The 27173-nt window shown below is 41.7% G+C and overlaps 2 protein-coding genes across 3 annotated transcripts in view; both read left to right on the top strand.

Annotated features, from left to right (window-relative positions):
- Window positions 1–411: 411 nt before the first annotated feature.
- On the top strand, window positions 412–10913 carry SNAPC1 (small nuclear RNA activating complex polypeptide 1). 2 transcript variants are annotated; one of them, XM_061464215.1, is made up of 10 exons: window positions 412–549; window positions 1182–1341; window positions 2558–2698; window positions 3174–3278; window positions 3937–4095; window positions 4542–4616; window positions 5288–5350; window positions 6401–6542; window positions 8005–8085; window positions 10412–10913. In XM_061464215.1, the coding sequence occupies exons 1-10, from the start codon at window positions 422–424 to the stop codon at window positions 10441–10443; spliced, it is 1086 nt and encodes a 361-aa protein (XP_061320199.1). In that variant the 5' UTR covers window positions 412–421; the 3' UTR covers window positions 10444–10913. The 2 variants fall into 2 exon arrangements, with proteins under 2 accessions (XP_061320199.1, XP_061320198.1); XM_061464214.1 differs by having other exon boundaries at window positions 10409–10913.
- Window positions 10914–14308: 3395 nt separating this feature from the next.
- SYT16 (synaptotagmin 16) overlaps window positions 14309–27173 on the top strand; it is a 103222-nt gene continuing 90357 nt past the window's right edge. Inside the window, exon 1 of the mRNA XM_061464212.1 lies at window positions 14309–14425. The gene's annotated coding sequence lies outside the window, so the exon portion shown is untranslated. The remainder of the gene's footprint in view (window positions 14426–27173) is intronic.

The following is a 27173-nucleotide window of genomic DNA, read 5'->3' as shown; positions in this document are numbered from 1 at the left end:
CCGCGAAGCGCGGGGGCACCGCGGCGCTGCCGAGCCCCGCCGCTCCCGGGCCTGCAGCGCTGCGGGACGGCCAGCTCCCTGCGCCGCTTCTGTGGGGACGGAGGCGGAGCCCGCCGGCATCCCCAGGCTCCCTGTGGCTGCTGTACAGTGGTGGCTGCTGACCAAACCCCCGCACCTCCCTGCGCTGCTCCTGACCAGACCCCCGCATCTCCCCGGCCTGCATCCCGGGGCCAGCTGAGAAGCGCGGTGGCCGAAGGGGCCTCTGTGCCCGGGGTCCGCCAGCCGCGGCGGGGGATAAGGGTACACCGGGGGCGGAACACCCCTGCCCCTCACGGAGGAGCTCCGGCAGCAGGCCTCGCGCATGCGCGGGAAGGGTGCGCAGGCGCTCTGGGGAGGTGGCGTGTGGCTGCGCGGCGGCGGTATGAGTTCGGTGCCGGGGTTGCAGGTGGACTGCGAGGAGCTGCTTGGAGCCTTTCAGGAAGCCGACACCGTTCGGTTCGAGCGCTTCGCTGATCTGTGGCGGGAGCGCCGCTTCCACACCATCTTCTAGTGAGTGAAGAGGTCGGTGGGCCCACTCGTCCCTGGGCTGCCTCCGCCGCGGCCTGCCCGTTGCGAGCCGGCCTTAGAGGCACCGGGTCCGGCCGCACTTTCGGGCCCTCCTCCCGTACCCCGCCTCACGGAGCCCATCCTTTCCCTCCTAAAGCGCACACCTCCCCGATGCTGAGTTTGCCCTGGGGACCGTGAGGTGGTGTGCTGGGGAGTTGAGTTTCACTTCAGGCATGGGGTTTGGGAAAGGTTTGCCTGGCTGGTGTGTAGATAAATGGCAGTGAAACATCGGTCCCTGTGTGATACTGAAAACCAGTTATTAGCACAGTTTATTTTGTGCATTACTAATGCATGATTTGAACACTGACATCTAGGAGCTTGATGCAGTCCTCATGAGATTAAAAAATGATTGGTGGATGATGCATTTTCTGCTTTAAATCTAATTTAGCACAGAGAATTTTATGCAGTACTGTGCGAGAGCTTAAGGGCTGGTTGTCTTTCAAGACTTCCCAGGACTTTGGTCCTATGATAATATATTTTAAAATACCTAAAGTATGTTTCTGCATTACGGATTTTCTGAAGCCTCCACTTTTATTTTTACTTGCTTTAACTTGCTTCCTTTTTATTTACTTTAGTGGTAGAATAAGAGCTTTGGAGAGGAATAAGCTCACAAAGAAGACTTTAGAAGTGGCACAGCAGTACTTCTTGCCCCCGTATGCTTTCCAGATTCGAGTTGGTGCTCTGTACCTTTTGTACGGGCTCTATAGTACACAGCTTTGTCAGCCAAAACAAAAGGTAACTATTCTTGGTGTTTTATTCTCAGGAGTTACTAGGTATAAGATACATGGTATGCCTCTGTCTGCTTTGTCATTGTAAATGGGTAGAGCATTTCCTCTCGCTTTTTTAAAATAAAAATATTTGGAAACAGATGGTCCCTTTGGAAAAGGTAGCCTTTCAAACAACTTTGGGCTTGAGAACTTAAGGGGTGGTGACTAAAATATTGCTTATGCCTGCTACATTGTAGCTGTGGTCTTGGATGTCTTGTTTGCAAAATAGGAAGCTGTTCTCTGTTAAGAAATGAAAACTACTAGCTTTCAAAATGGGAACAGAGGACGTGCTCATCAGCTGTAGGATGAACACCATTGCAGCCCCAGTTATTCTTCAGAATTTCAACATAATGAAATGACTGGCTGAATTATTTTCAGAAGTGGAATTCGTAAATAGGTTGAAAGTGTGAATACCTGAACGACATGCCTCCTTGCTGCTTTTAGGACAGGAGACCACTATGTAAAGGAGTTGGAAACCATGTAAGAAGTGGTTTACTTAGAAACCGTGTGATGTATGTTGAGCACATATGCACAATTCAGTCCAGATTCTTTAAGTAAGAAACTGAAGTTTAAGTAGTCTACAGGGATACCATTATGCCTCATATCTTGATTTCAGAGAGAGAAGTCAGTACCTTTTATGGAGATGAATTTAGGCAATTTTTAAAACCACTACTGTATACCAACTAGTAGAGAGTATAAGAGTTATTAAAGAAGCTAACAGAGATTAAAAATGAAGTGGGCAGAGTATATGTGAGAGGAACAAAAGCATGAAATAATGGAGAGATACTTTCATGAGCATTTCACTGGCAGCAAACCATGGTACAAGTATTGTTTCCTGATACCTAGTGTATGGGAGTCTCCTTTCCTAGGTGCATATTGTTTTTCAGACACTTCAGAAGGTGAAGAATTAACTTTCTCAAGTGTAAAAAAAGGACTTATGTTACATGTCACTGTTGAAGATATAGACAGAATATTTAACATATCAGTATAATCTTATCTGCATAACATCTTGATAGTAATAACAAATGTTATAGTAGGATTCTTTCTGTAGTTCTGTGATCATATGACATGCTACACCCTGGACATCCAGGCATTTTGTATACTCTAGCATGATCACAGTTGTCAGCTGGATTTTTATTAGTTGAAATAGGTAGGTATGATAATATGTAACTGTTCTGTTGCAGATCAGAATCGCGCTCAAGGATTGGCCTGAAATCCATAAATTTCAACAGGATCTAATAAACTCCCAGCATTATGATGCAGCATACATTTTTAGGGCACTGCGACTTGCCAGAGCATTCCATTTCACAGCAATGCCAAAGCTTGTGAGTTATTACATTTGTGAAATTAATGACTTGCAATTTTTAATAAAATATCTTTAGCTTTCAATGGCTAACAATTCAGTAGCACTCATATTTAGTTTAGCTTTAAGGCTGTGTTGAAATGTAATGGCTTGCTTTAAGTAGCTAGGTATGTGATGTGAAGCTTGGAGGATATTTGAATGTAGCATGCTTCTCACCTGAAAGTATTTTTTCGCTATCTAATGTTCTTACTGTAATTGAGATGTCTTAGCATTAGTGAAGGTGAGTCTGGGTGCTGGGTTACATTTTTGACTATGGAATCTTTTTTTTCTTAAATGCTGACTCCTAGCACTTGACAGTAAAGCTGTATATTACTGTTGATGACATGGTTTTATGCCCTTCAGCATTTCTTGATTGTTGGATATGCAGTAAGAATTTTCAAGAGGAGGTGGCATTTTCAGTCTGCTTTTAGGTTACTAAATATTATCTTTTGCTTTAGCTAAACTACAGAACTAAGAAGAAGATTCAGGAAAATGAATTTAAAGAAGAATTTAAGGAGCCGAGTAACAGAGTAAACAGCCTTATCACTAATGATGTATTGGAGGTACATACTTTTAAACTACAGATTAATCAGTGGGGCTTGTTTTGTTTTTCTGATGTTGTCCAAGAGGTACAGCTTCTCTAATTAGCACAGTCTTGTCTTTTGTAAGTCTTCTTATGGAATGCAGACTAGGGTAATAGCCTTAAATTTTATAAAAAATGGAGTAATTCAAGCCAGGTGTAAGTTCTATTGCTCATTATTACTCAATACTAGATTTTTGTTTACAGGTTTTTCCGGTTGCTGCTACCAGATACATATCATCAGTAAGGTTGACTACAGTGGTACAAAAATCAGTAATCTGGGAGACAGCAGGGTGAGAAGACCTGCTTCCTTGAAAGGAGGAAGTAAAATACTTCCTCAGAGATGAAAATAGACTACCATATCAGAGTGAATCCTCTATGAGCAGTGATCCTGAGTATCACTGATACTTCCTTCTCAGTTTGAGTAATGCAAGATACTCTTCAGTGCTAGGTAGCAGTATTGTTAGGCTCCCTAAAACTGGACTGATCTAAACAGAATCTGTTTCTAATACTCTTTTTAGTTCAATGGTCTCTTTAGAATGATTTCTATAAACCTGGTTTTGTTCTTTGAGGACTAATACTACTTTATTGCTGGAATATATTTTTTTTTCCCCTGAAAAGAGTTTTTCTCTTATTTGTAGGAACTGATGAATATTCATGACCACTATCAGAAAATGAAGTGTGTCATTTCAGCTGACAAATCCCAGCCAGACAAGGCGCTGAGCTTGATAAAAGATGATTTTGTAGCTACTCTTAAAGATATAACCTTGGAACATCAGGAATGGCAGCAGAACAGAATGGTAGGTAATATCAACCATTATTCTGTGGCGGCTTAGCAGATTGTGTGAACATAAAAGCTGTCTTTCTTAGTGTAATTACCTGTGAGCATACTTTGCAGATCTCAGACTTAAGTAGAAGGAACTGTAACACTGAAGACATGGAATGAGTAAAGCCCTAGACAGAGTTACGGTATGGGGTGAAGGACATGGAATGTGGTACTGCCTCCATATTCATGTAAATGATTGCTGAGATGTAAGCCCTGGAAGATGTGACTTATGGGTGGTATTAGAAGGACCATAGAAGTACCTCTGTAGCACTTATTCTTGAATCAAGAATAGGCCATAGCGTAAGATCAATGAAGAAAATGGACGTGTGTAAATATTTGTTTAGTTTTTCACAATTCTTGGATTTTAGCTGTCTTGTATATGACATTTAAAAAAAAAAACCACTTTTGTTTTTTTCCCAGAAATTATTCCTAAATGCTAAAGAAACTGATGAAATGCTAAACAAAAAGGAAGAAGAGAATCTGCTAGAATCAGAGGTAAGAAAAATTAACTAGTTTGCTACGATGCGCAAAGCAGATCTGATAGTTTTTTGACTTCAAATCACAGGCTAAGCAGTGGATGTTGGGGCTTGATAGTGTCAAAGTAACTTCCAGGAACAGCTAATGAGGCTGGTTGTTTTTTCTTGTTTGGTTGGTTTTGTTTTTAAATCAGATTGTTTTCTGTTAATCTTTGAGCATTCACTGCTGTGATAGCTCTTAGATGCTCATAGTAAAAAGCCCTTTCACGTAAGGAGGGGAAGAGGTGCATGTTCTTGGTCAAACCCTTATGGTTCCTGGAGTTTCAACTAAACGCAATACCCATGGGTTTTTTTTTATGGTATAGAATTATCTCTCTTCTTGTACTTAGCTGCTTATTTCAACTTTGAATTTAAGTAAGATGTGAAGTTTTAAATCTGATTTACTTCTCTTGGGCTTTGTAACAGTGAAGACAATCAAAATTATGCTCCGTCTTTTTAATGAAATTTGAAATGTTCATTTGTTTGTTTTATTAAAGTAACAGTTTGGCAGCATTCTAATAATACAGAACTAGTTACAGAATAACAGTGATGGTGAGATATTGTTCAAGTGATTGTCTGATGTAGAATTGCATTTAAATACTGCTATAATAGTTATGAAAACATTCTGACTGATCTCTTGTTTCTTTGCAGGGTTCTGAAAGAGCAAATGCTTTGGCTAGGATCAAATACAAGTCTTATTCTGCGGTTGTTGAGGTTGGTACAAAATTTGAGAATTGAAGTGTATTTGTTTTAAACTGGTATGTAGTGAATTATTACATTAATGACTTACCATTTTAAATAAAATTTACTTTAAATGTAAATGATGGATTAGAAAGGAATGAGTTAAAATTGTGCTCTTTAATTCAACCTTTGAATGTTCTAGTATTCCTATAACATAGGGGAAACCTGAAGCTCTTATTGTTCATGTTAGATTTATGGTAACAGTGCAGATACGGTCTATGCTTGGGGAATTTTAATTTACAAGTATCTTTTAATGTCTATGCTCTGTTTAAGTAGATGGGATTTCAAGTAGATGGAATAAAAATACTTACAAGTTAAATTGCTCAAATTCTTTGAAGCTTAGACATTGGAATCTCCAAAGATGCTTGTGAAAATGGATCTTGGGGTTTTAAAGTCAGTTGGAAGTTCTTGGAAACATTGTGTCCTGGGTTCAGCTGTAACAATTATTTTTCTCCTTAGTAGCTGGTGCAGTGCAGTTATTTTTTCAATAATTGCTACTTGAAAAATACTATTGATTTGTCTTTTTTATATCAGGCCTGTGAGAAACATCAAAACTTTGCTTGTTGATTAAAATTTCGTATCGAAAAATGCACTATTAAATGAAACAGAGCTCTTGAATGTATAACAGGCAGTTTTCTAGGCACATAAGCAAAATATGACAGTAAAGTAAGGAGGCTTTATGGTGCAACAGTTTTCAGAGGTGTTCCTTTCACTTGCCCACAATAGTGTCCAACATAGTGTAGGCTGATGCCAAGAGACAGTGGTTTGAAAAGAAATGAATGTTTCATTGCCTGAATTTAAGTGATACACCCATTAAATCATAGAAGCACATTGCCTTGTTAAAACTGAAGAACAGTAACTGGTGGCAATCCACCCACACACCTTCAATCCCTTCCTCCACCCTGACATGGAAGTTGATGCTGTGGTCCTTGCTGATATATAGAGTACTGGGTGACATACAGTAATATCTGGGTGTAGCAGTTTAGCTTTTTTGTATCATTCGTATGTATGTTTGGCTTTTAGGCTTCAAAATCCAGAAGACATCGACAAGTAAAATTGGAATCTTCTGAATCAGGATTGAATTATGGGAAATCTCCAAGCCGAACTAGAAAAAACAGTAGGAGACCACAGCTAGCAAGAAAAAGAGATTCTTTGGGAATTAAAGGTATTTCTCCATTGCATTTGTGAACCTGGAGCAACTATAAAAGTTTATCCATTGCTTTGCTAGCTGAGGTAGCTGGGTTAAATTTTACTGTTGATTAGTAGAGGTAGAAGATTAAGTTATACCAGTATGTAACTGAAATTTGTTTTCCATAGTCTGGTTAGGTTTCTACCTAACAATGTAATTACATGCAGTTTCTTGTTAAGGGGTAGTCTCTCTCATACACATACACTCCTGCTAAGTTTTTCTCTGGAAAGGGTTGACCTTAGAGAAGCATGTTCTGTGTGGCAGTGTCTAAATTTTTCCTGTTGCCATATAATAGACATATTAGAGGTTGATATATGTCAGTTTCTTCTTCTGACAGATAGCTTTTTTGAAGCTATCTTTTTGATGAAAATCAACCTATCTGGTAATTTTCATATTATTCTAATAGTTCATACTATTTTAATGAAATCCAAAGTAAATCTTGCCTGTTTCTATTCTGTTTGTGACCTCTTGAAGGAATATTCTCTAATACTTCTCCAGAGAAAATTATATTGATGTCTTAATGATTGCTTTGTAAGACTAGTACGTCAGTAGTCTTACACTATCACATCAGTCATTCTCCTTCCATCTGATATTTATCTTGTCCTTTTGTTACTGAAATTTGTAGTCCTTCCATATGAACACAAATCTTTTTTCCTAACTCGTGTAGTTTCAAAACTCCCTTCCAATTGTTTCCTTAATCACAGTATTGCAATTATTACCTTAGAATAGTTCCAGACTTGTCTAGTTTATAGCTAGACGTAACTTTTCCCTTCTTGACAGAAGGGTTTTTATACACCTGTGACTTGTTTCTTATTTGATTCTGTTCTGTAATTCTGGTTTTTTTGTTTTTGTTTTTTTTTCTTATGAGCATTGTAATTTTATCTAGGAATAAAAACAAGTTTAAGGAGCAGACTTTTTTAAAAACAGCTTTTAAAGTGATAAAAGCTATTCTACCATTTAAGTTTTTACTTATTATGTATTAAAGTTTAAATGAAATTGACCAGCAAAATAGTTTTGAATGAACTTTATTTTGAGCACAGGGATTTAATTTCAAAGTTACAGACTCTCTTCTGACTTGCTTAGCTTCTCCTAGAAAAAAACTCACTGAGAAAATAAATCCCTTGTCAGACGTGAGCATTACATAATGTTGCCTTTGCTTCACTCTAAAACAGTAGATGAAGTGTTGAAGCGGAATAAGGCATTTTGAATTATCTCTGCACCGAGTTGGTGATTAATACACTTTACACTTATAGTGTTAATTCCTTTTTATTGGAGGTTTCTTTAAGGAGCTGTATGATGGTGCTGTGACAGATAGGTGTTTCTCTACAGCCTTTGACTAGAAAGTCAAGAGAGGAGCAAGTGAGCAATCTTTTAACTGCTGGACCTGAGATGTAGAAGCAAAAAAAGATGATGGTTCTTACTAAATATCTGTCTGCAGGTGAAATGCAGGTGGCAAAGGAAACTGTTACTCAGCATATTGGGATGCCTATAATCACAGAAGAAAACTCAGATGAAGAAGGTACAGTGATTGAAATTCTAACAAAACCAGTGACTTGGATTTTAATAGTTCTCTGCATGCTATATTTTTTTTGAAACTAAAGCTGATATTTTGGACCATGTGTTGCTGCCTTGCAAAATCTGTATTAGTTTTAGCCTGTAAGTTGTAGCATGAAAATTGAAGCTTTGATTTGAGTCTCTGCATTCACATGGTGGCAAAATCACTAGAGCCATGTTTTTCGACATAGATTTCATTATAGCACATTCAGAGTTAGAGGTCCAGTTAAAAGGAGATTTACTCTTCTGTAATAAAGTCTGCCGTGAAATATTCCAAGGTACAGGGAAAAGTGGGTTTTTTTTGTCATTCTCCCACTCACAGAAAATACCTGATCTAGTAGCTCTGGGAATTATGTAACCTGCCTCTCAAGCTTCAACTTTGTGGAACTGAGGCAACATCAAAATTCCCCCTCTAGCTTTCATTTCAGCTGGGCAGTGCTTCAAGGATTATGTTCCAGTAGACATGTACAGTAAGTGTCCTCTGCTGTATTAGAAGTTGTCTGACATAGTTGGCATGGGATTCTGGGGACTGCAGCAGAAGAGTGGATGATTTTTCTATCACTCATGTTACTAGAAATAATGTAATTTTTATTTGGAAGCAGTGGTAAAGCAGGTTTCTCAAAGCTGATAGTGGAGCTGGTCTGAGAAACATCAAATGCATGTAGTAAAAATTGAGGTTTTAGAAGCATCAGGGTCTGTTCTCAGTATTGCTTGAGGAGAACATAAGCACCATGGAACAAATCATAGAATCATAGAATAGTTAGGGTTGGAAAGGACCTTAAGATCATCTAGTTCCAACCCCCCTGCCATGGGCAGGGACACCTCACACAACCATGTCACCCAAGGCTCTGGTGAACCTGGCCTTGAACACCACCAGGGATGGAGCATTCACAACCTCCCTGGGCAACCCATTCCAGTGCCTCACCACCCTGACACTAAAGAACTTCTTCCTTATATCCAATCTAAACTTCCCCTGTTTAAGTTTTAACCCATTACCCCTTGTCCTGTCACTGCAGTTCCTAATGAATAGGCCCTCCCCAGCATCCCTATAGGCCCCCTTCAGATACTGGAAGGCTGCTATGAGGTCTCCACGTAGCCTTCTCTTCTCCAGGCTGAACAGCCCCAACTTCCTCAGCCCGTCTTCATACGGGAGGTGCTCCAGTCCCCTGATCATCCCCGTGGCCCTCCTCTGGACTTGTTCCAACAGTTCCATGTCCTTTTTATGTTGAGGACACCAGAACTGCACACAGTACTCCAGGTGAGCTGAGATGCTGCATCCTTCTTATCTTGAGGTACCTTACTTAGCCGTGCTCTGGGAAGAGCCAGGATACTGCTTTGCTGCCATGTCTCAACTACTGGGAGAGTAGCCGGCCAGCTAAAGGCGTGATTTCTGCTGACAGTTCTGGCTGGTCTAAGACTGGCTTAGTCTTGCTTAGAGTGGAAGGCAGATTTGATAGACCAGAGGTTCTGGTTCTTAACCTGAAAGAGTAGGGTTTACTTAGGTTACTTAAAGCGGGGGGCAAAGAGTTAGTAACAACTTCTGGAAGTCTTGAAGCACATAAGTAAGTGTAAGGAGTATATCTTTTGGAATTAATTTACTATCCAAAATTTTATGTAATGGAAGGGTATTTCGTACAAGGAAGCATGATCGTTATTAAAATACATTTGTAGTGAGGTAGCACATTTATATTTGTGCTTTTTAAAAGCAAAAGTGTGCTTTGTGATACTGAAACGAGACTGCATTCTCTGATTACCTTAGTTGTAGACAATGTGAATTCATTCAATTTTAAATGGTCAGATTGAAGTCACAGTGGTGCATTTAGCATTTAATACCATACTTTATTTACTTACTTATCCTTCAAGATGTTGTGGGCAAAAAGTTTCTTCCGTTTTCTATTTCTCAGAAAATTCTGAGGCATTAAGAATACCCCTGAGCAATCTCTTCAAGTATTCTGTGCTTAATTTTGTGAGTATTCAATTTGACAAACTCACAATGAAATCTTGAAGGTGTTCATGACAAGCAGAAAGCTGTGAAGGTTGAGTAACTTTTGAAGTACAGTATTTTGTTTATCAGTGGAATTGTAATTGACACTGAATGATAGTGTGCTGTATAATCCAGTAAGATTATTTTTTTTCATATTTAAAACAATGGGGAGAGGAATTGGGAGGGGATCTCGAGCTCATCTAATTAATTTCCTTTGCTGGGCAGAGTTAATTTTACTTTAATAATTCCCATGAAGGAAGACAGATTGAAAAGCTTGTCAGAAAATCTCTTTATTTCCTTTCAGAAGCATCTCTTCCCGAGAGGAAAAGAAGATGTTAGAGGATCCAGTTGGAGAAGCGCCAACATTAATTTTAATGACAAAATGTTAATGTCAGAGGTAACACAAAGTGCTTGTCTTGGATGTCTTTGAACATACAACAGGAAGCGACTGGGACCACAACTATAGGTGATGCTGGAATACTGGTAACGAGTGGTATACCTTAGCTGCCTCTTGGTACAGCTTCTGGTGTCTTTGTTCACCGGGTGAATGCTTCTTTTGGGAGACAAAGTTGCTGTGCTCTGTTTGAGATTGAAAGAGAACATGGTTGCTTGTTGTATTTAGTTTGTACAATATGAGTTACTGCTTGGAACTCATGTTGATCTGAAATGATGGTTTTAGCCGAGACTGTAAAAGAACAGCTCACAGTATTTCCCCAAATGAGACATGTTTGTAATCTTTTGTCTCTGAACATAAAATTAAGGTTATTGACTGTTGAAAATTAGTACAATAAATTATTTTTCACAGTTTACTTGATCCATTTTATAGTGTGTAACTTCAGCAATGTTTGTTGTGATTTGATCCCACAGGTGCAGGAAATGTACTTGGTGATAAGTCTTTTATTGTACACTGTCTCCAGCAGATCTGGAATCATTGTGTATTCAAATAAAGAAATGTAAACTGTATTTATTGATTCTGCAGATGACCCTAAGCTGTACATGGCCAGGATTGGAATTCAAAGTGATTTTTATAAACTGGAGAGGCATGGAAGAAGCTGATACTTGTGTTTTTCTGTTGCCAGCTTAAACTCATTCTGCCTCTATGCATTTCTGCTCCTAATTTTTGGGAAGCAAATACAAGAAACATGAAGAGACCTCTTAAGGAAAACTTAACCAGACTTTCTTGGTCAGTATTTTCTGCTCATCTTAATGCAGTTAAGGTCCTGTTGGTAATACTGTGTTTGTCAGTTTTGTGAATTCCAGCCGCTGCTTTGGGTGTGGGTATAGAGGAAGCTTTCCAGTATCCTCACATTGCGGGGAATGGATAGCAGGAGAGGTGTAATAGTGGAGCAATGTGATGATGAGATGCAGTGGAGCACTTGAATCTCTTCTTATCTAAAAAAGATACGGATGGAGAGTTCTTTGTAGCAGATAGTGGGACTACAGCTTCAAATTCATAATTTCTTGTGGGTTTCTTCACTTTGGAAATTGCTTAAGGATGAACTTTACAGCACCAATCCTCTTCTGCTGTTTCTAGTCACCAAGGTTAAGGTACGTCTTCCAGCTACATGGTTGTGTTTTTCCCTTGAAGAGAAACTTGAAAGTGACTTCTCTTTTTCTGTTTCCCTCCAACTTGCAGGTATCTTTCTCAAGGAAGCAAAAGAGGAAGCACAGCTACAAAAAAATCTTTTTTACATTCTTGACAGGTTATTTTCAGCTAAATTCCCTGCACGCACTTCTAAAAATGATTTGCAAATCCACATTGGAAGCATGCGAAGGCTTGACTAGGCTCAAAGATTTGTGTAATGTTGCAATTATGAAAGCAAGCATTCTTTAATTTGTTTATAAAATTACACAGATGTAAAATGGAAGTTATGCTTAAGGATAGACTTAGAACTGCTGACTATATGCAGTGGTAATAGTTCAAAATGGTAATCCTGAGAATTTAGAGGCAGCTGTAAGCAAAGTTGCATAATGCTGGTGTAATCTTAAATCCCTTGCTGTAGTTTGATGGGCAATTACAGACTTTTACAAACAGGACTTCCTAAATGCTTAATTTGAAGCAAGCAGCTGTCATTAAAAAACAAACAAACAAAACTACCTCTCTCCCCCCCCCCTCCCCCCCAAACAGTAAATCTAGACTTCCAAGAATACTGTTCTCTAGGTTCTAACTTCTCTTCTTCTTGTAGCCTCAAGGTTGCAGCCTGGAAGGCTGCAAGGAAACAGTCTCTTAAGGCCAGCCTAACTTCCAGCTGATCTGGTGGTTGGAAGTAGGGCAATGTGACAGTGTGTATCTGGGTGTAGTTACAGTGTTCGTAAACGAATTAGAGACATATGATTTGGCTGAAACTTCTCTGAGATGGGTACGCAACTGAGCGAAGAATTACATTCATTGCTTTGGCAAAGCTAAAGGATCCTCCAAGTGGAGGTCTGAGCTACTGCTATGCAATGTTGACAAGTACAGTGTGGGTGATGAAAAGCAGAATAAACTTAAAACACTTATAGGTGACACCAGTTTAGAAACTGTTTAAGTAGAAGACATTTTCCAGTCTAATTTTTATTCTTATAATGGGTAAAATCAACAAGGTCTAATTAAATAAAGGGAAGTGTAGAGGGCTGCACTTGGAAGGACAGATTAGATGAAAATGTCAGCTTGGCAATGCTTGCATGAGCAGCTGTTCTCAGTCTGCATGTTTTGCAGCCCTCAAACTGAAGGCAGATCAGCAATATGAGGGTGAACTTCCAAATGCCATGGGTGGCAGCCGTGATCTGTGTTGTGTATAATTTGGGGAGGATACAGACATCACCTCTGGAATCATTAGAGAATCTAAAAAAGCATTCACAAACAGAAAACAGAGTGGAAGAGGGTTTAGTCTGGAAAAGAGAGTTTGAGAGTGAAACAATTCCTGGTAACTGTCTTTACAGGTTTAAAGTACGTGTTTATGCAAGTGGTGGTTAATTGTGTTCTGTGTTCACTGAGGTAGAGCTATACAATTTGCAGCAACATTAATTTTCTTCATAAGATTTTTTGCAGTTAAGTAAACAGTTTGGCCTTAAACAGCAGAATCACTTTTACTGTTGAAGTTCAAAACAATGTTGGAAAAACATGAGTCGTGGTTGGTTGAAGTAGACCTAGTCGTGCTTTGGAGACTGAAGATGGACTAGAGGTTCATTCTAGTGCTATACTCGTGTGTTTTGCATAACAGGACCCTATGCAGAGAGCTTATCTCTCATCACACATGCATAGCAAATTCTCCAAATGATACAGATATTTTATCTCTTCTGGCATGTTTCATTTTAAAGTTCATTCTGCTGCTGCAGTTGCCTGTTCATGTTTTATAAAGCTTGCTGCATGGATCTGGCTTCCTCACCCCATTTTCATCTTTGTCCTTAAATCTAGGCATCTGATTAATCCTGGTGATGAAATAACTTCCCTCCCCCATGTGTATGCAGCCCCACACTTGCAAGTGAAATTGTAGGAACTTTATGAGCTACAAGGGAATGAGAAATGTGCTGAAACTCTGTCTCACCCCTACCACTTGAGAACTTGGGTCAGTCTTCTCTGCTGGCTGCAAAGCAAAATTATTTTGCAACAGCTTGAGCTTCAGACCCCAAACTTTCTCTTTAATCATAAACCTGGATATGGAGAATAATGGAGGACATAAGAGCCAGCCATCAGCTGCTAAAGGTTTTTTGAGATCTGGAGTGACTTGTTTCTTTGGAAGGGAGTTTTGTATGTGTGATGAAAAGTGAAGCAGCATTTAAATCTTACTGACAGGCTGAGTGCAACCTGCTGTGTCTCCAGATTAGTTTCCGAGCCAGGGCTCTGTGTTGACCATGCCCCCGAAAGCTAGGCTGGAGTTGACGTACCTTATGTAGGCTAGGAACAGGTCATCACAGGCCTGAGGACTCGTGAGGAACGATGCCACAGCGTTTTGTAAAGCGAGGTGAAGCAGCTTTACCACCCCAAGCGAGAGACGTTCCACGGAGTCCCGCCCGTGCCGCTGCGCCCGGGGCCGCGGTGTGGTGTGGTCGGGCTGTGCTGCCTTCCGCGCTGTCCCCCCGCCCGAAGCGCCCCGGGCAGGGCTCGCTGGCAGCGCCGCGGGTTGCAGCAGCGCTGCTCACTCCCGCAGCCCGGGGACCCCGCGGCCGCTCCCGCATCCTTCCCGCACCGAGCCGGGGAGGCGCCGTACGGGCCAGCGCGCACCCTCCCCGCTGCCGGCTGCGGCCCGGGCCGCCTCCCGCCTCGCTGCGGGGCTCCGCCGCCGCTATCGGGCAGCGGGCGCGGGAGGCCGGGCTGCCGCCGCGGCCATGGCGAAGGACGGTGAGTGCGGCGGAGTCCGGGAGGGCGCGGCACCCTCCGGACGGGGCTCGGGCCCCGGCCGGCGCTGGGGGCTCGGGGCTTTGCTTCTGCCGGCCCGGGCGGAGGGGAGCGGCGGGGGACGGGCGCGGCGTGGTGGAACCGGGTCCGCTCCGGCGGCCCTGCCCCTGGCACCGGCAGGGAGGGGAGCCGCGACCGCGGGGCCCGGCTAGGCGGAAAAACGGGGTTCAGAGGGTGTCCGTTCCCCTCCGTGAGGAGGCCTGGCTGCGCTGCCCGAGCCCCCGCGGTTTCACAGGGGATGGGGTGATGGTAGTGGTGGTGGTGGGTGATACCTGTGCCTTCCACACGGGAAGGGATGGGCAGGTGAGTGCCCACGGACACAAATTTTAGGGAGAATAAAGGAATAGGAAAGAGTGCTTTTAAGATGCTAATAAAGAACAGGTGTTCTTGTAATCACGGAAGGCTTGGCTGTGTCTGCGAGACCCAGAGTTGCTGGGTTTTCTGACCACACTATAATACAAATGATTTCAGGGTGATCGCCTTCTGTTATTTGATTGATTAGGTTGTTGCCCGATGGCATGTTACCTCCATGGCTTAGGTCTTGGCCATGGTACTGGTGCTGCTGCATGGAAGGTGGGTATTTCTCTTAATATTTTGGATCACAGCACTGGTGAATTAGAACCTAAATTACTGCTGTTAGCCGAGGTCCTGGCAGTTTCCTCCTGATTTACTGTAGAAAAAGCAACATCAACGCGTCACGGAGATTGCTAGGTTGGGTGAAACAACCACGTGAACCTTTAAGAAATAGCAGGATGGCAGACAGCAGTTTCTAAGCTCTCAAGAGCAAAATCCTACATTTGAGCTCTTCCAAGAGATTGGACCTAATGGGGAGTTTAATTTCTCTTCCTTTTGTCATTTGGTGATAGTCACATGTATTTGCTGTTTTCTTTTGAGGCCGTGTCTCTGAGGAAGGGCCATCTCAGGCAAGGCCCAGGCTGATGTGATGTGAAGTCATCCCACCACTTCAAGGTGGTCTTGGGAGAATTAGGAACTGACTTGGTTTGTTCAGAGTAACAGTACACTTTTGCTTAGCAGAATCCGTCCTTCTCTTAATTATATACTCAAAGTAGAGATCCAAAGGCACCAATAGGGCTCAGTATGTCATTATCATTAGTTTGCATTTTATAGTATTTTACTAATTATTGATAATATGGTGACTTGGCTTCTCACTTCTGTTCTTGCTGCACAAATGTGAAATGGGTAATTGTACAGTATTTAATTAATTTGATGTCTTTCTGACCCAATAGTCAGCAGAGCTGTTGCATTGTTCCTTAAACAACACCTCTGTGTTCTCCAAAATACTTACAAGAGGTATTGTTTGTTTAATAGACCTCCTCTTCTGGTAGGAGGCTCAGGCTGCAGGCTGTGCTACTTGGTGGATGACTGGTTAAAGTGTGGGGACAGCTGAGCTCCTACCACCCTGACCCTCTGCTGTTGGTTTTGGGTGTACAGGGAGCTTGGATCAGCTGTGTGGACAGGCTCTCCCAGCCTTGGATTGTATAGCAGGGGTGAGAAGAGCTCCAAGTGAGGTTTTATTTTGTAGGTTCTAGCTCTAAGATCAGATCTGGGCACCCAGAATTTTGGTGTTCTTTCTAGAGAAGGCGAATTGGAGAATTTTTTTCCTAGAATTTCAATTTAGTTCAATTTCATCACACTTAAAATAAGAGGAAAAACAGCATAATGTGACTAAGAGCGCAAACAGAACATTTAAGTTTCTTATGATGCTGTAAATTAGCTCCTCATAAGCCTAACAAATACAAGGGATGGGATTCACCATACAGTATGGTCGCTGCAATGGTGGAGTGTTGATACAGTGAAGTATGAAGTGTACGAAAGCAGCCTAGAGACATATGCATTGTCTTCTGGTTCAGCTGCTGATGCTTTGGAGTGGATCATTTCCCAAACTGCTTCTATTAGGTGAGCTTTGCTGGAAAATGTCTGTGCTTCTTTGTTTGCTGTTCCTTGTGGTTCCTTCCATGTGTTGCTTTCCTGGGGCTACCACCACCTTTCACTGGTGCCACCGTGAAACCCAAGCTAATAAATCCTGCTAAACTCATTTGCCTTGGCCCAGGGCCACTGGAGTGTCATGCGCTGCCCATTGTTTTGTGTGCCAGTCCAGATGTGGTGAACTTTCATCCTGCTCTGTCACCATTAGCTGTCTTGCAGAGCTGATGTCCTTGGTCTGAGGCATCATGCTTTCAAAGCTACCCATGTGTTTTTCGTTCATTAAGATACTTGGTGGCTTGCAATATTTAATCTTAGTAAGTGTATCTAACAGTTAATTCCTCATCTGTTTGAAAATTACTTAATGTTTTCATTGAGAAATAATAACCTAGAGTAAAAAGACCAGAGGGAAGCCTAGTATTAAATTAATAATGTGGCATTCATTGGACTTGGAGTGCTGGTATTAAATTCCACTAGATATAAGCTGTGATTCTTACTGAAATGGGCAAATCTGTATTGTTCTGTTTAGCTTTATATCCAACAGACACCTCAGCAGATGCCAACCCTGCCTGCCCTTGCATGGAGCAGTGGCACCATTGGCAGAACTGGGAGTTCTGCTAGATCAGGGAGCTTTGGGCTGAAAAGGGGCATCCTGGTAGCTCAGGCAGTGTCAGTTTCTGTCCTTGTATCTGAACCGTTCCTCAGAGATGGGAATAACAGCCAGAGGATCTCTTTTGCTCTGTGATTCTGGGCTGCCAGAAGAGCTAGTGGTGCTGACTCGAAGTGATCAGAGATATGTGTTACAGCAGTCTGCTCTGATCTTTATTGTTAAATAATTCATTGTTCCTGCTGGCTGAAGGATCAAAAATGAAGGAAGTTTGGTCTCCAGTAGCTTTGGCTTCAATCCAATTTGAAATGAGTACAGCTTGGAACACAGTTCAGGTCAGTGCTAAAGGCAGCTGTGGATCATTTCAATACACTTCTAGTGGTATTAAAGGGGCAGGAGGAGGCCAACCCCATGTGCTGAAAGAGAACCTAATGGGGAAGAAGGCTGGCCTGCCTGAACAGGCTTTAGCTGGAACTTGGGAAAAGAAGATGATTTTATGACCTTTGGAAGCAGGGGTGGGCAACTTAGCAGGACTACAAAGATGTTGTGAGGTTACGCAGGGAAGAAATTAGAAGGATGAAAGCCCAACTAGAACTTAATCTGGTTACTGCTGTAAAATAGCATCCTGTTTTGTATCAGAAATAGTATGGCCAGCAGGACTACGGCAGTGATTGTCCCCCTGTACTCAGCACTGGTGAGGCTGCACCTCTACTAGTGAGCTGAGACATTACCTCCTGTGCCTGTATGCTTGATGCCTGACTGTAAAATTGCATCTAAGTGTGGAAGGCTTGTTTGAGTACAGCCGCACTGGTGCGTATGAAAAACCTGCTACTAGGAAATAAGCAGAGCTGGTAGTTTCTTTTTTTCTTTTTTTTTTTTTTTCTTTGTGTGTTACCTCCCTTGTTTCATTTTGATGTAGTGTTGCTTAAATTCTTGCTCATAATAGACCTGTGTCACATCTGGCTGTGTGGAAAGCAAATCTTGAAAAATGCTTGCTTTGTGGAAAATATTGATTGCAATTGTATGTTCTCCTCTAAATACGTGAAACAATTACTTGTATGGAGAGACTGCATTTGTGCTTATGCACCTGTCCCCATGAAAAAACATTCAACTACATAGTCAGACTTCAAAGTAACTCACAAAATAAACTGGAGAACATTTTAAATCTGTTTCCTTCCTGTTTTGATTCAAGTGGGGGTATTCTCCAGGGACACTGCCTCTGATGAGAGTTTGCTTGGGGCATTATTATTTGCAAAGGTAAGCAGCTTCGTATGCCTAGGAGGAGAGGATGGGGAGTGTTTCATCTGAAGAACTGGGATGCAGTTGCAGAGGTATAGGCAGCATTCCTTCTTTGACAAAATAAAAGCTAAAGGGCCACTGGGCTTGTGGGTCCTAGAGCCAGGCTTTTTAAAGATATTTTTAGAGGTTTTGAAGATGCAAGTGAGGCACCAAGCCATTTTTGAGCTTGTAGGGCACCTTAAATCAAATCTGTCCCCAGAACCTTGATGATAATGGCTCTAGCACTGATTCAATAGGCTTGGGTCCCTGTGAGATGGGTCACATTCAGTGCAGATGAGCAAGTAAGAAAGAAGTCTTGCAAATGTGGTGGTGCATCTGTGGATGTGCTGGGGCCCTGAGCTGGAAGCACTGCAGCTGTGAGAACACTGTGAGCTGTGTCAGGATTTGTAAAATGAAGCACTGTGGCTTGCCTTTGCTCTAAGTAATGATGCCAGCACTTCCAGAGGGACCCATCTGTGGCAGTCTGGAACTTACTACACTTTACTTTCTTGAAGTGTTCTTTTGGTACAAGTGCACAAGGGAAGCAAGTGTGTACCATCTGGCCTGGTTAAGTCCTTCCATGGTGCTGCTCAGCTGTAGAGATGACTCTTACCCAAGTAGGAATATCTGTAATTAATAGGGAAGGTTATCTAAAACCATCAGGCAGCTTCATTTTGAAACCCAGCCTCTTATGTGCCTTAGATAAGGTCATTAAGGAGATCTTGTGTTCATTTTCTATTTGTATGATCTATTGCTGATGGCTCTGATTGTGCACTGAGAAAATTTGATCAATTATTCAGCAAGGGCTTGAGTCTAATCTGTTTTGGGGCTGGGAAGACACTAAGTCCACAAACTGGTGTGGTTAGTTGCTATTTAGGCACTCAGACTTTGCACTGACTGTTCTTCATGTAGTTTTTGGAGATCAATTCCTGGTCCGAGGAGGATATAGTTATCAACTGTTCATTTGATATGTATGTATTCAACCTATTACAGTGGCTATAAATGAATCAAATTAGACATGTTTTAATCAGTCATGGACACTGTGTTAGCTGTGCTATCAGGAATGGAATTCTTGGATATCTTCCTTTTCATGTGTAAGATAGACTGGTTTTGTGTTGAAGGGTTAAATGAGTGGGTAAATGGTTAAAATTGCCAACAGCAGTGTTACCCATCAGCAGGGAGACCAGCTGCAAGACTTGGTTAAAGCAATGAGAAGTGACCTTTGTGACTACCTTGTCAGTGGGTATGAGGAAGACAGGATGCCATTTGTGAAGTCCCAAAAGAGCACCTCACAGGAATCAAAATGGAAAAGATTAGGAAGGGAGTTGAAAGAGTATGGGAAGATTGCAAAGTGCATAACAATACAGGCATTATACAGAAACAAGGTGCTAAACCCCAGAGCAAGTTCTGAGACAGGATGATGCCCTGATTTTGGGCCAAACAGAATTATGAGCTGTGCTTTAGCCATGTTGAAGTTTCAGCTGATTCACAAGGTGTAGAGTAAAAACACTGGAAAGGCATGCCAAGATCTAGCATAGATGGAAAGGTAAGTCTGGATTGGAGGCAGAGCTGAACAAAAAATAGAGGCTGCGACTGGAAGTAAGATGGGAGAAAAAAAAGGAATAGGTCTCCTGGGAAACTCAGGGAGATGGGCAAGGCCTAGAGGAAGATAGGAAGATCATGAAAAGAAATAGTTGGAGGTGTGAAAGGATGGTTGCATAAGCCAAGAGAGGATATGATTTTAAGAACAAAGTGTATGATTGCATCAGAAGCTCTGACAGGTTGAGTAGGAAGGCCATAGAGTGTTGGCTGAAGACAGGGTATTGGAAGGGTATCACAGAGCTCACTCTCCATATACAAACACAAAATTACACTTATTCCTTCCTCTGCTTGTGGGATCACAGCTACTTTTCATGCATGTGTGGAATAACAGCTGGATGGCATGTTTTCATTAACATGGTCCCCATTTCAGGCTTGGAATAAATTGTATGATGCTCCCTGGTGAAAACTTCTTGTGAGAGGAGTACAGGGGCTCCGAGTGGCACTGGGGAAGGGTGAAGATGGAATGGGGCTGTTTTATTTTCTTTTAGGGTACTTCTCATCATTCTGACACCTCCAGTTTGCAAGTACTTTTCATAACTCTCTTAGCCCCATGCAGAGGGCATGGCTGGACTTGTGCTGGGCATTAGTCTTTGCTCTGCTGCTGACTTCTTCAGAGACCGTAGCATTCTGCTTCCCCTCCCTGCATCTGTTTCCCTTTGCTGTTTCTGCAGTGCACTGTAATAAAATGTGTTACATGTAAGCTAGGTATTATTATTAGCTGTATTAGTATTATTGTTAGTGGGCTTTTGTGATTCAAATGTACAAGATACAAGGTGCCTCCAAGAGCAGGCAGGAGGGGTAAGCCTTAATTAGCCTTCATTGGCTTTGACAGGCTTTGAAAGCATCTGGGCACTTGCAGGTAGTGCTTATGCCTACAGCTGGCAGACATGTTTTCAGATGGCTGTTATTTTTAAAAATAAAGTTTTGTGGTACCAAACCTAATTATTTTGGTAAAAAAAAAAATTTTTTTTTTCTAAATCATTTATGAAAATGTGGAAAATCAGAATGTGTTTTACATCTCCGAAGTGTCTAAAGAGCATATTCAGATGATGTATATAGATCTTTTAAAAGTCCCCCAGATGTCTCTCATCACCTCATCCTGAAAACCAAGTGCTTGCACAATTGAAACAAAGTGTTTGGTGACTGAACTAAAACCCAGTAATTTTTACACAGATCTACTCAGCCCTTTGTGATATCTCACTGTGAAAGAAAAGAGCTTTCTGAAATAATTTATTGCTTTTTGATGTGGTACTTTCTCTTTTTCTAAGCATTAGTTCTTCAAGTGAGGGGGGATTCTGCAGAATGGTTACGCTTTGTGCTTAAAAACTTGGAGTCAACCCTGAAGAACAACACAATCACCACAAAAATCCCACATGATATATTTAATGTGTGGGAGGCTTTTGTCCTTTTTCTTGTTTTGCAGCACTTGAAATCCTCCGAGTTTCTTTTGAGAGGAGTAGATAAAATGAAAGAAGGCTTTTTTTTTTTTATTGCCACGAGGACTAGAATGTTGCTTGTTGTAGCAGATGAGATTATGGCCTCGTCATTTACTAAAGAATCCACACATTTACCTAAAACACCTATTTTTGTTCAAGGAGGGCTTAGGTTTTGGTTGGTGAAGTTGATAGTTGCATTTAAACAGACCTGTAAAAAACACACATGCTCCATGAGGCATGGGTATAGTTACAACCTATTTAATTTTCTAGTTGCAAAAATGACTTTAGAAGTTCTGTACCTTTGACCCTGCCATTATATTCATTGGTCTTCATGTGGGTGCTGCAGCAGGGAGCCCTGCTCAGAAATTAGTCCAGGCAATTTTGTTGCTGTATGGCAGAGAAAGTGCTTGTCAAGGTTTTACTGGAGCCATTGCAGATGAGATGTACAAATTCTTGCAGGATTTTGCAGCAGTGCATTCGATTTTGTTCTGCAGTTTGAATTACTTGTTACCTGCAATTAAGAAGTGTTCCCCACTGGATTTTATATGGTTGTATATAGAATCATAGACATGGTGTATCATAGGCTTTTCCATGGAAGCAGAGTGCATTTCATGATGCTGAAGTCAGAAGACAGCCTGTAAACAAATTAAGGTGTATTCCTGTTGCCGTAGTTCATGTTGGGAAATTCTGTGTTTTAAGGCAGTCCACGATCTGACAGCCTTCAGGCTTTTCAGTCTATGCTATTCCTGGTGCTGTGTACCAAGGGTGGTCAACTTGCCTGGCTGCAAAAGCCATATGCCAACATTTTCATGTGACTGAGAATGACAGATACTGGCAACCTCCCACCTTTCTGATCAGCAACCGCTGGGGAACAAGCAAGAAGTCAAGATTGCCTTGTGTCAGGTAACTCACTGTGCACGATGGAGTTGTGCTTTGGTGTTTCTCTTTGGTACATTTAGCATTTAAATGAAGCAGCTTCAGCAGTGTTACTGTTCTGAGAGTTACTGTGCTCCAGGAGGACTCCACAGGCTAGTGGAGTGCAGATGCTGGGGTTCAGATCCTTCTAGGCAGACCCAGGACTTCCACTCAGGTCTGTCCTGTCTTGCAGCTGTAGCCATGCAACTGCTGGAAGAAAGGTGCTGCCCACTTGATCTGATAGGGTGATTTGTCTCCCTGGTAATAGATAAGCTCATCAGGAAACGTAGGCAGAAGTTTCTGTGTTACGATTGTGGGAAGGATTGGGTATGAGGGAGTTCTGCTGATTTGGTTAATTCTGTCACAGTTTCTGTGAGCAGGTGGATGCCTGGGGAATTTTAATGCAAAAAATGTCAGATCCCCTAGGATTAGGTGTCAACTGACTGATGGTTTTGGACTGCAGTTTTGAATTTGGCACCTAAAAATAACAATTGTGTGGGACTTTTGTCACTGATTTCTTTTGAGAATCACCCTTTTCTGAGAACTTTGTGATTCTATTGGCATTCAATTCTAGTATGTAAATATTCATTCACCAAATCTCATAATTTCACTCTCTAAACCCCTGTGCCTCCCTGTAGCATATACTGTGTAGCTTCAGCTAGTGGGATGACACAAGGGGTGAAGAGTGTAAGGCCTAAACTGCACATGGCTAGCAACATGTTTGTACTGCGATCATCACAAGGTAGCATCTGTCTTGTCCTCTCCTCTTATTTTTCTTTTTGAAACCCACTGGTTTTGTTTTTGTTTTGCAACCCTTGTTTTATAATTACTTGGGCTCCTCATGAAGGTAAAAATAGTTCCTCTATTTAGAGAGAACAGATGGTTTTTCTGATGATTTTCCCTTAACATTGAATGAATTGTGCCTGAGTCAGAAACTGCCAGCCCAGAAACGTATGTTTTCATTGGAGAAATATTTGATTAGGTTAATTGAGTGTGATTTAATGTAATGTATGTTTGACAAACTTAAAAGCTTTCCCACTTTGTTTTGGATTGAGATAGTAGTATTCCAGTGTTCGCAGTTTGCTCAGTAGTTTCCAAAAACATTACATAAGCAGTAACAAAACATGGAGGGAGCACTACTGAATTAGCAGAGGGAATATAGTATTTTGTAAAAAAACCCAAAACCAAATCAAACCCACATAACAAAATTCCTATTTTTTTAGAATAGCGCAAATAGGGAATGTATACTTAAGTTATGTCCAGACATAAAACTTGCACTGGTTTAATTATGCTAATGCTGTATACATAATATTTTATGCAAGGTGTGTGGCTTCCCAGAGAACGCACAGCTCTATGTCATTGTGATGGGTTTAAGGGCAGAGGTGAGATTCATTGTGAGATTAAACCAACGTGAAGGTGTGTGTTAGGCATCTGAGCTCCCATTAAAGTTAATGGAAATCTAGTCATGATGCTCCATGAAGCCAAGAAAGTGATTCAGCTCACTTTGAAGTAGATATGGAGTGAGTGCTCAGCAGAGTGGCTCTCTGAGCTCCCTAGGCTGTACTGAGTGGTGATGCACTAACTGTGATGGGAGCTCAGGCGCCCAGTGCACACCAAGCTACAGGAGACTGGGTTTTGGTGTCTTCATTTTGAACTGAGGCTCATTCTTGCTGTAACATCCACATGGTAGCTGTGTGCCTGTAGCTCCAAGGAGCTGCTGCTGGAAAGACAAAATCCAGATATCCCTCAGAACAGAGGGATGGCAAAGAGGGTGCAGGTGAAGATGGATAAAGCATGTACTGTTTAAGAAGGATTGGGAAGAATTTAAAACCCATGTTTGTCTATTTTCATCTTGTTCCTAACAGTGAAGTCTTTGCCATCATTACTAAAGAGCAAGCTCCTTCCCATTTCCATCTGAGAAGCTCCAGAAAAATGAGCTGAGTTCAAACCCAAACCAAGAGACAGCTAAAGGCAGTCATGGAGACCCTCCTTTCCTGGAGGAGAGAGGCAGAGAGAGTAAACTGTAAAGTGAGTTGTTGCCATAAAAGTCCATCAGAGAAACTCTCTTAAGACTCAATTTGGAGTTTTAGAAAGCAGGCATTCTTTATTGCAGTGCTGAGCACACACTCAAGTAGTTTTGCACAGGTGAGCATGCCTGTTACTTGCAAGCAGCAGCTATATATTTAGCATACTCATGCATATTTACAGATTTTTCCAGGAAATCATTTACATATTCATGAAATCCCCCCCCAACTAATTATAATATTTGCATCCCAATTATGCATGTGCTTTCGTGCTGAGTGGGAGTCTCTGCTGGTCAACGATGGTCTTCCTCACTGTGTTTACTGAATGACAGTGCTTGCTCATGCTTGCAAGGTCCTAGTGCTGAGCTAGCAGTTGGCATGTCCTTGCTTCTGTTCTGTTCCAGTCTCGCTCTGCGCTGGGCGCCACTCTGCTGTCTTGAAGGCTGGCATCCCTGTTTTATTTACTGTCTCCTTAGTTGTTATCAGTCCCATGATGTTGCTTCCCCTGTCAGCCAAACATTCCTTTCTCTCTATGTGCTAGCAAGTTAGAACAGTTTGCTGTATTCTACTATGTTAGTTTAAAGGCACACAGTTAGTTCAAACCTACAATTTAAGCCTACAAGTTTGTCTTTGGGAAGTCCCTTTGTCATAAGATGGACCAGGAATTTGGCTACACTGAGCGTGGCTAAGCTAAAAGACTTCAAGGTTGTGTTTGTGATGTCCAGGATAGCAATGCCTTGTAGCAGATAAGTAACCTTTACCAACTTTAACGGAAAAGGTGATGGAAGATCCCCTGGGCAGTCCCAGCTGTTACATAAGGTGCTTTAGTCAGGCCATGGAGTGAGTTTAATGTGCTGTAATTTCCATGCAAGCTCAAGCCTCACAGGGCAGAGTACAGCAGAGATGATGTGGAGCTTGAGAAAACAGGCAAGCTTCAGGGAACAATCCCAAAACCCCAACCTCTTGGCTCTTTTATGATATTTGCTGGAGACTAAGGGATCACTATGTCCCCTGGAAACCTTAGTCTTCTTCCAGACACTGGCATGTAGCCAGAGAAACTCTTAAGAGCCATATTCTATGCCCCTATCCTGTGTGGCTAGAAATACCACACAAAGAATGCAGCCCTTGGTATTCCCACTGCCATCCAGCAGTTAGTCTGGGCAGTGCCAGGGACCATCTTATATTGATGCTTCATTTCTCATGGCTGCGTGACTTCATACAGGCTCCAAGGTCTTTGAGAGGGGTCCCGACAGTCTTGGTTTTGTAATTTGCAGCATATCTTTCAGCAGCTGGGCAATCTTTCTTTTTTTTTTTTTTTTCCCATTTTTCCCCAGAGCCCCTTACTCCTGCTCTGTTTTTACTACCTGGCTCATGAGGCCAAGACATTCTCCAGACCTGAATTCACTACTACTGCTGTGATGCTGAGAAGGTCATCTGATAATGGACAAGAGGAAGCTGGCTCAGCCATGTCTCTGTGTTCTTTTAAGGGTACATTGTGTGTGCATACATTCAGGCATGTATCTATTACATATCTGAAACGTATCATGTCCCACAGAATTTGTGCAATTTGATGTGGATGGTGACAAATCAAACAAGATGGCTTCTGTCCTTATTTCAACCCCCTTTATGTTCCTTCTTTAGGCCCCAAGTGATCTGTAGAGTGAAAGCCATCTGTTACTGGGAGCTTATCACGGAATCCTGAAATCAGCTACTGCCTTTGAGCACTGTTCAAGTACAAAGAATATATTTGTGTATTTCAAAAACAGAAAGGCAGATGCCACCATTTGGGAAAGCATATGGGTTGCTTAGATGCGTAACTATTAGGGGTGAAGCAAGAGGTCTGAAATGTGTAGAAGATGCTCCACCATTCCCAGTGCAAAAGGATGAAATATATCTAGACCACCTCCTGCTACAAGGGACATGAGGATGTGTACATATGTTAGTTAGAACGTGGTGTCAGCGGAACGTACTTGAAATAGTTTTGATATGCCAGGGTTAAGATATGTTTTGTCCTTGACAGCTTATGAGTGGAAAAAATGGATGGTGGTTAGCTGCATGCAGATGGATATGTATGTGTAGTAGTGAGCTGCTTTGGGGATATTTCATTATCAATTTGAAAGAAGGGAACTGGAACTAATTTGAAATCAGAAAAAGGCGCTCCTAGGAGCAATATCCATCTTTCTGTAGCGCTGCACAGTTTGAATGCAGCAGCTCTGAGTGCAGCAGTGTTTCATTTGGAGGGAGCCAGGTAGATTCTTCATCCTGCAATCTGAGTTACAGGAATAGTAATGGCTTTTGGAAGGGAGAAAGTAAGAAAAAATACAGTATTTGTTTTTACCTTTGTTAGCATCTTTATTTCTGTGGATTATAAAGATACTGATATTGAAAGTCCTTTTTAAAATGTAATGCCTTACTTTATAGAGATGCCTTTTTAACAAGAGGAGTGTGGGGGGAGATATCATCCAGAATAACACTGAGAACCACTTGAAGAGTCTGAATCTGAACTCTTGTCCGTGCTTCATATGTGGTAGACAGCACTCCCTCTGTGATGTCTTTAGAGCCAGTTCTGCAAAAATCTGTCTAGATGTTGGAATGAGTAAGTGGCAGACTCTAGAGGGCACTGCAGCACCCCTGTGATGCGAGTATCTCCAGGGTTTATCTCATTGCGATCTTACTCTGCAGGATGATTGCTTCAAACAGTTAAAAATAATAGAGAATTAAATGAAAGCTTTTGTTATTATTTTTTTCACAGAAAGTTTTGATTACTGAAATTTTTTGTAGCAGAAGACTGGACCCAGTTTTTGGAGGGACTTTGAGCATTATACTGACTGTACTTGGGTTGAAAAAGTTTTAATTTCTTGGAAAAAACTGGTAGCATATTTGTG

The sequence above is a fragment of the Pezoporus flaviventris genome, unplaced genomic scaffold, assembly GCF_033815535.1.
Source record: "Pezoporus flaviventris isolate CSIRO_AGI_PZ_B2104156 unplaced genomic scaffold, CSIRO_AGI_Pfla_v1 ptg000036l, whole genome shotgun sequence".
Taxonomy (NCBI): Eukaryota; Metazoa; Chordata; class Aves; order Psittaciformes; family Psittacidae; genus Pezoporus; species Pezoporus flaviventris.
The sequence above is the reverse complement of the archived record's forward strand: the minus strand, read 5'-3'. Positions and strand labels throughout refer to the sequence as shown.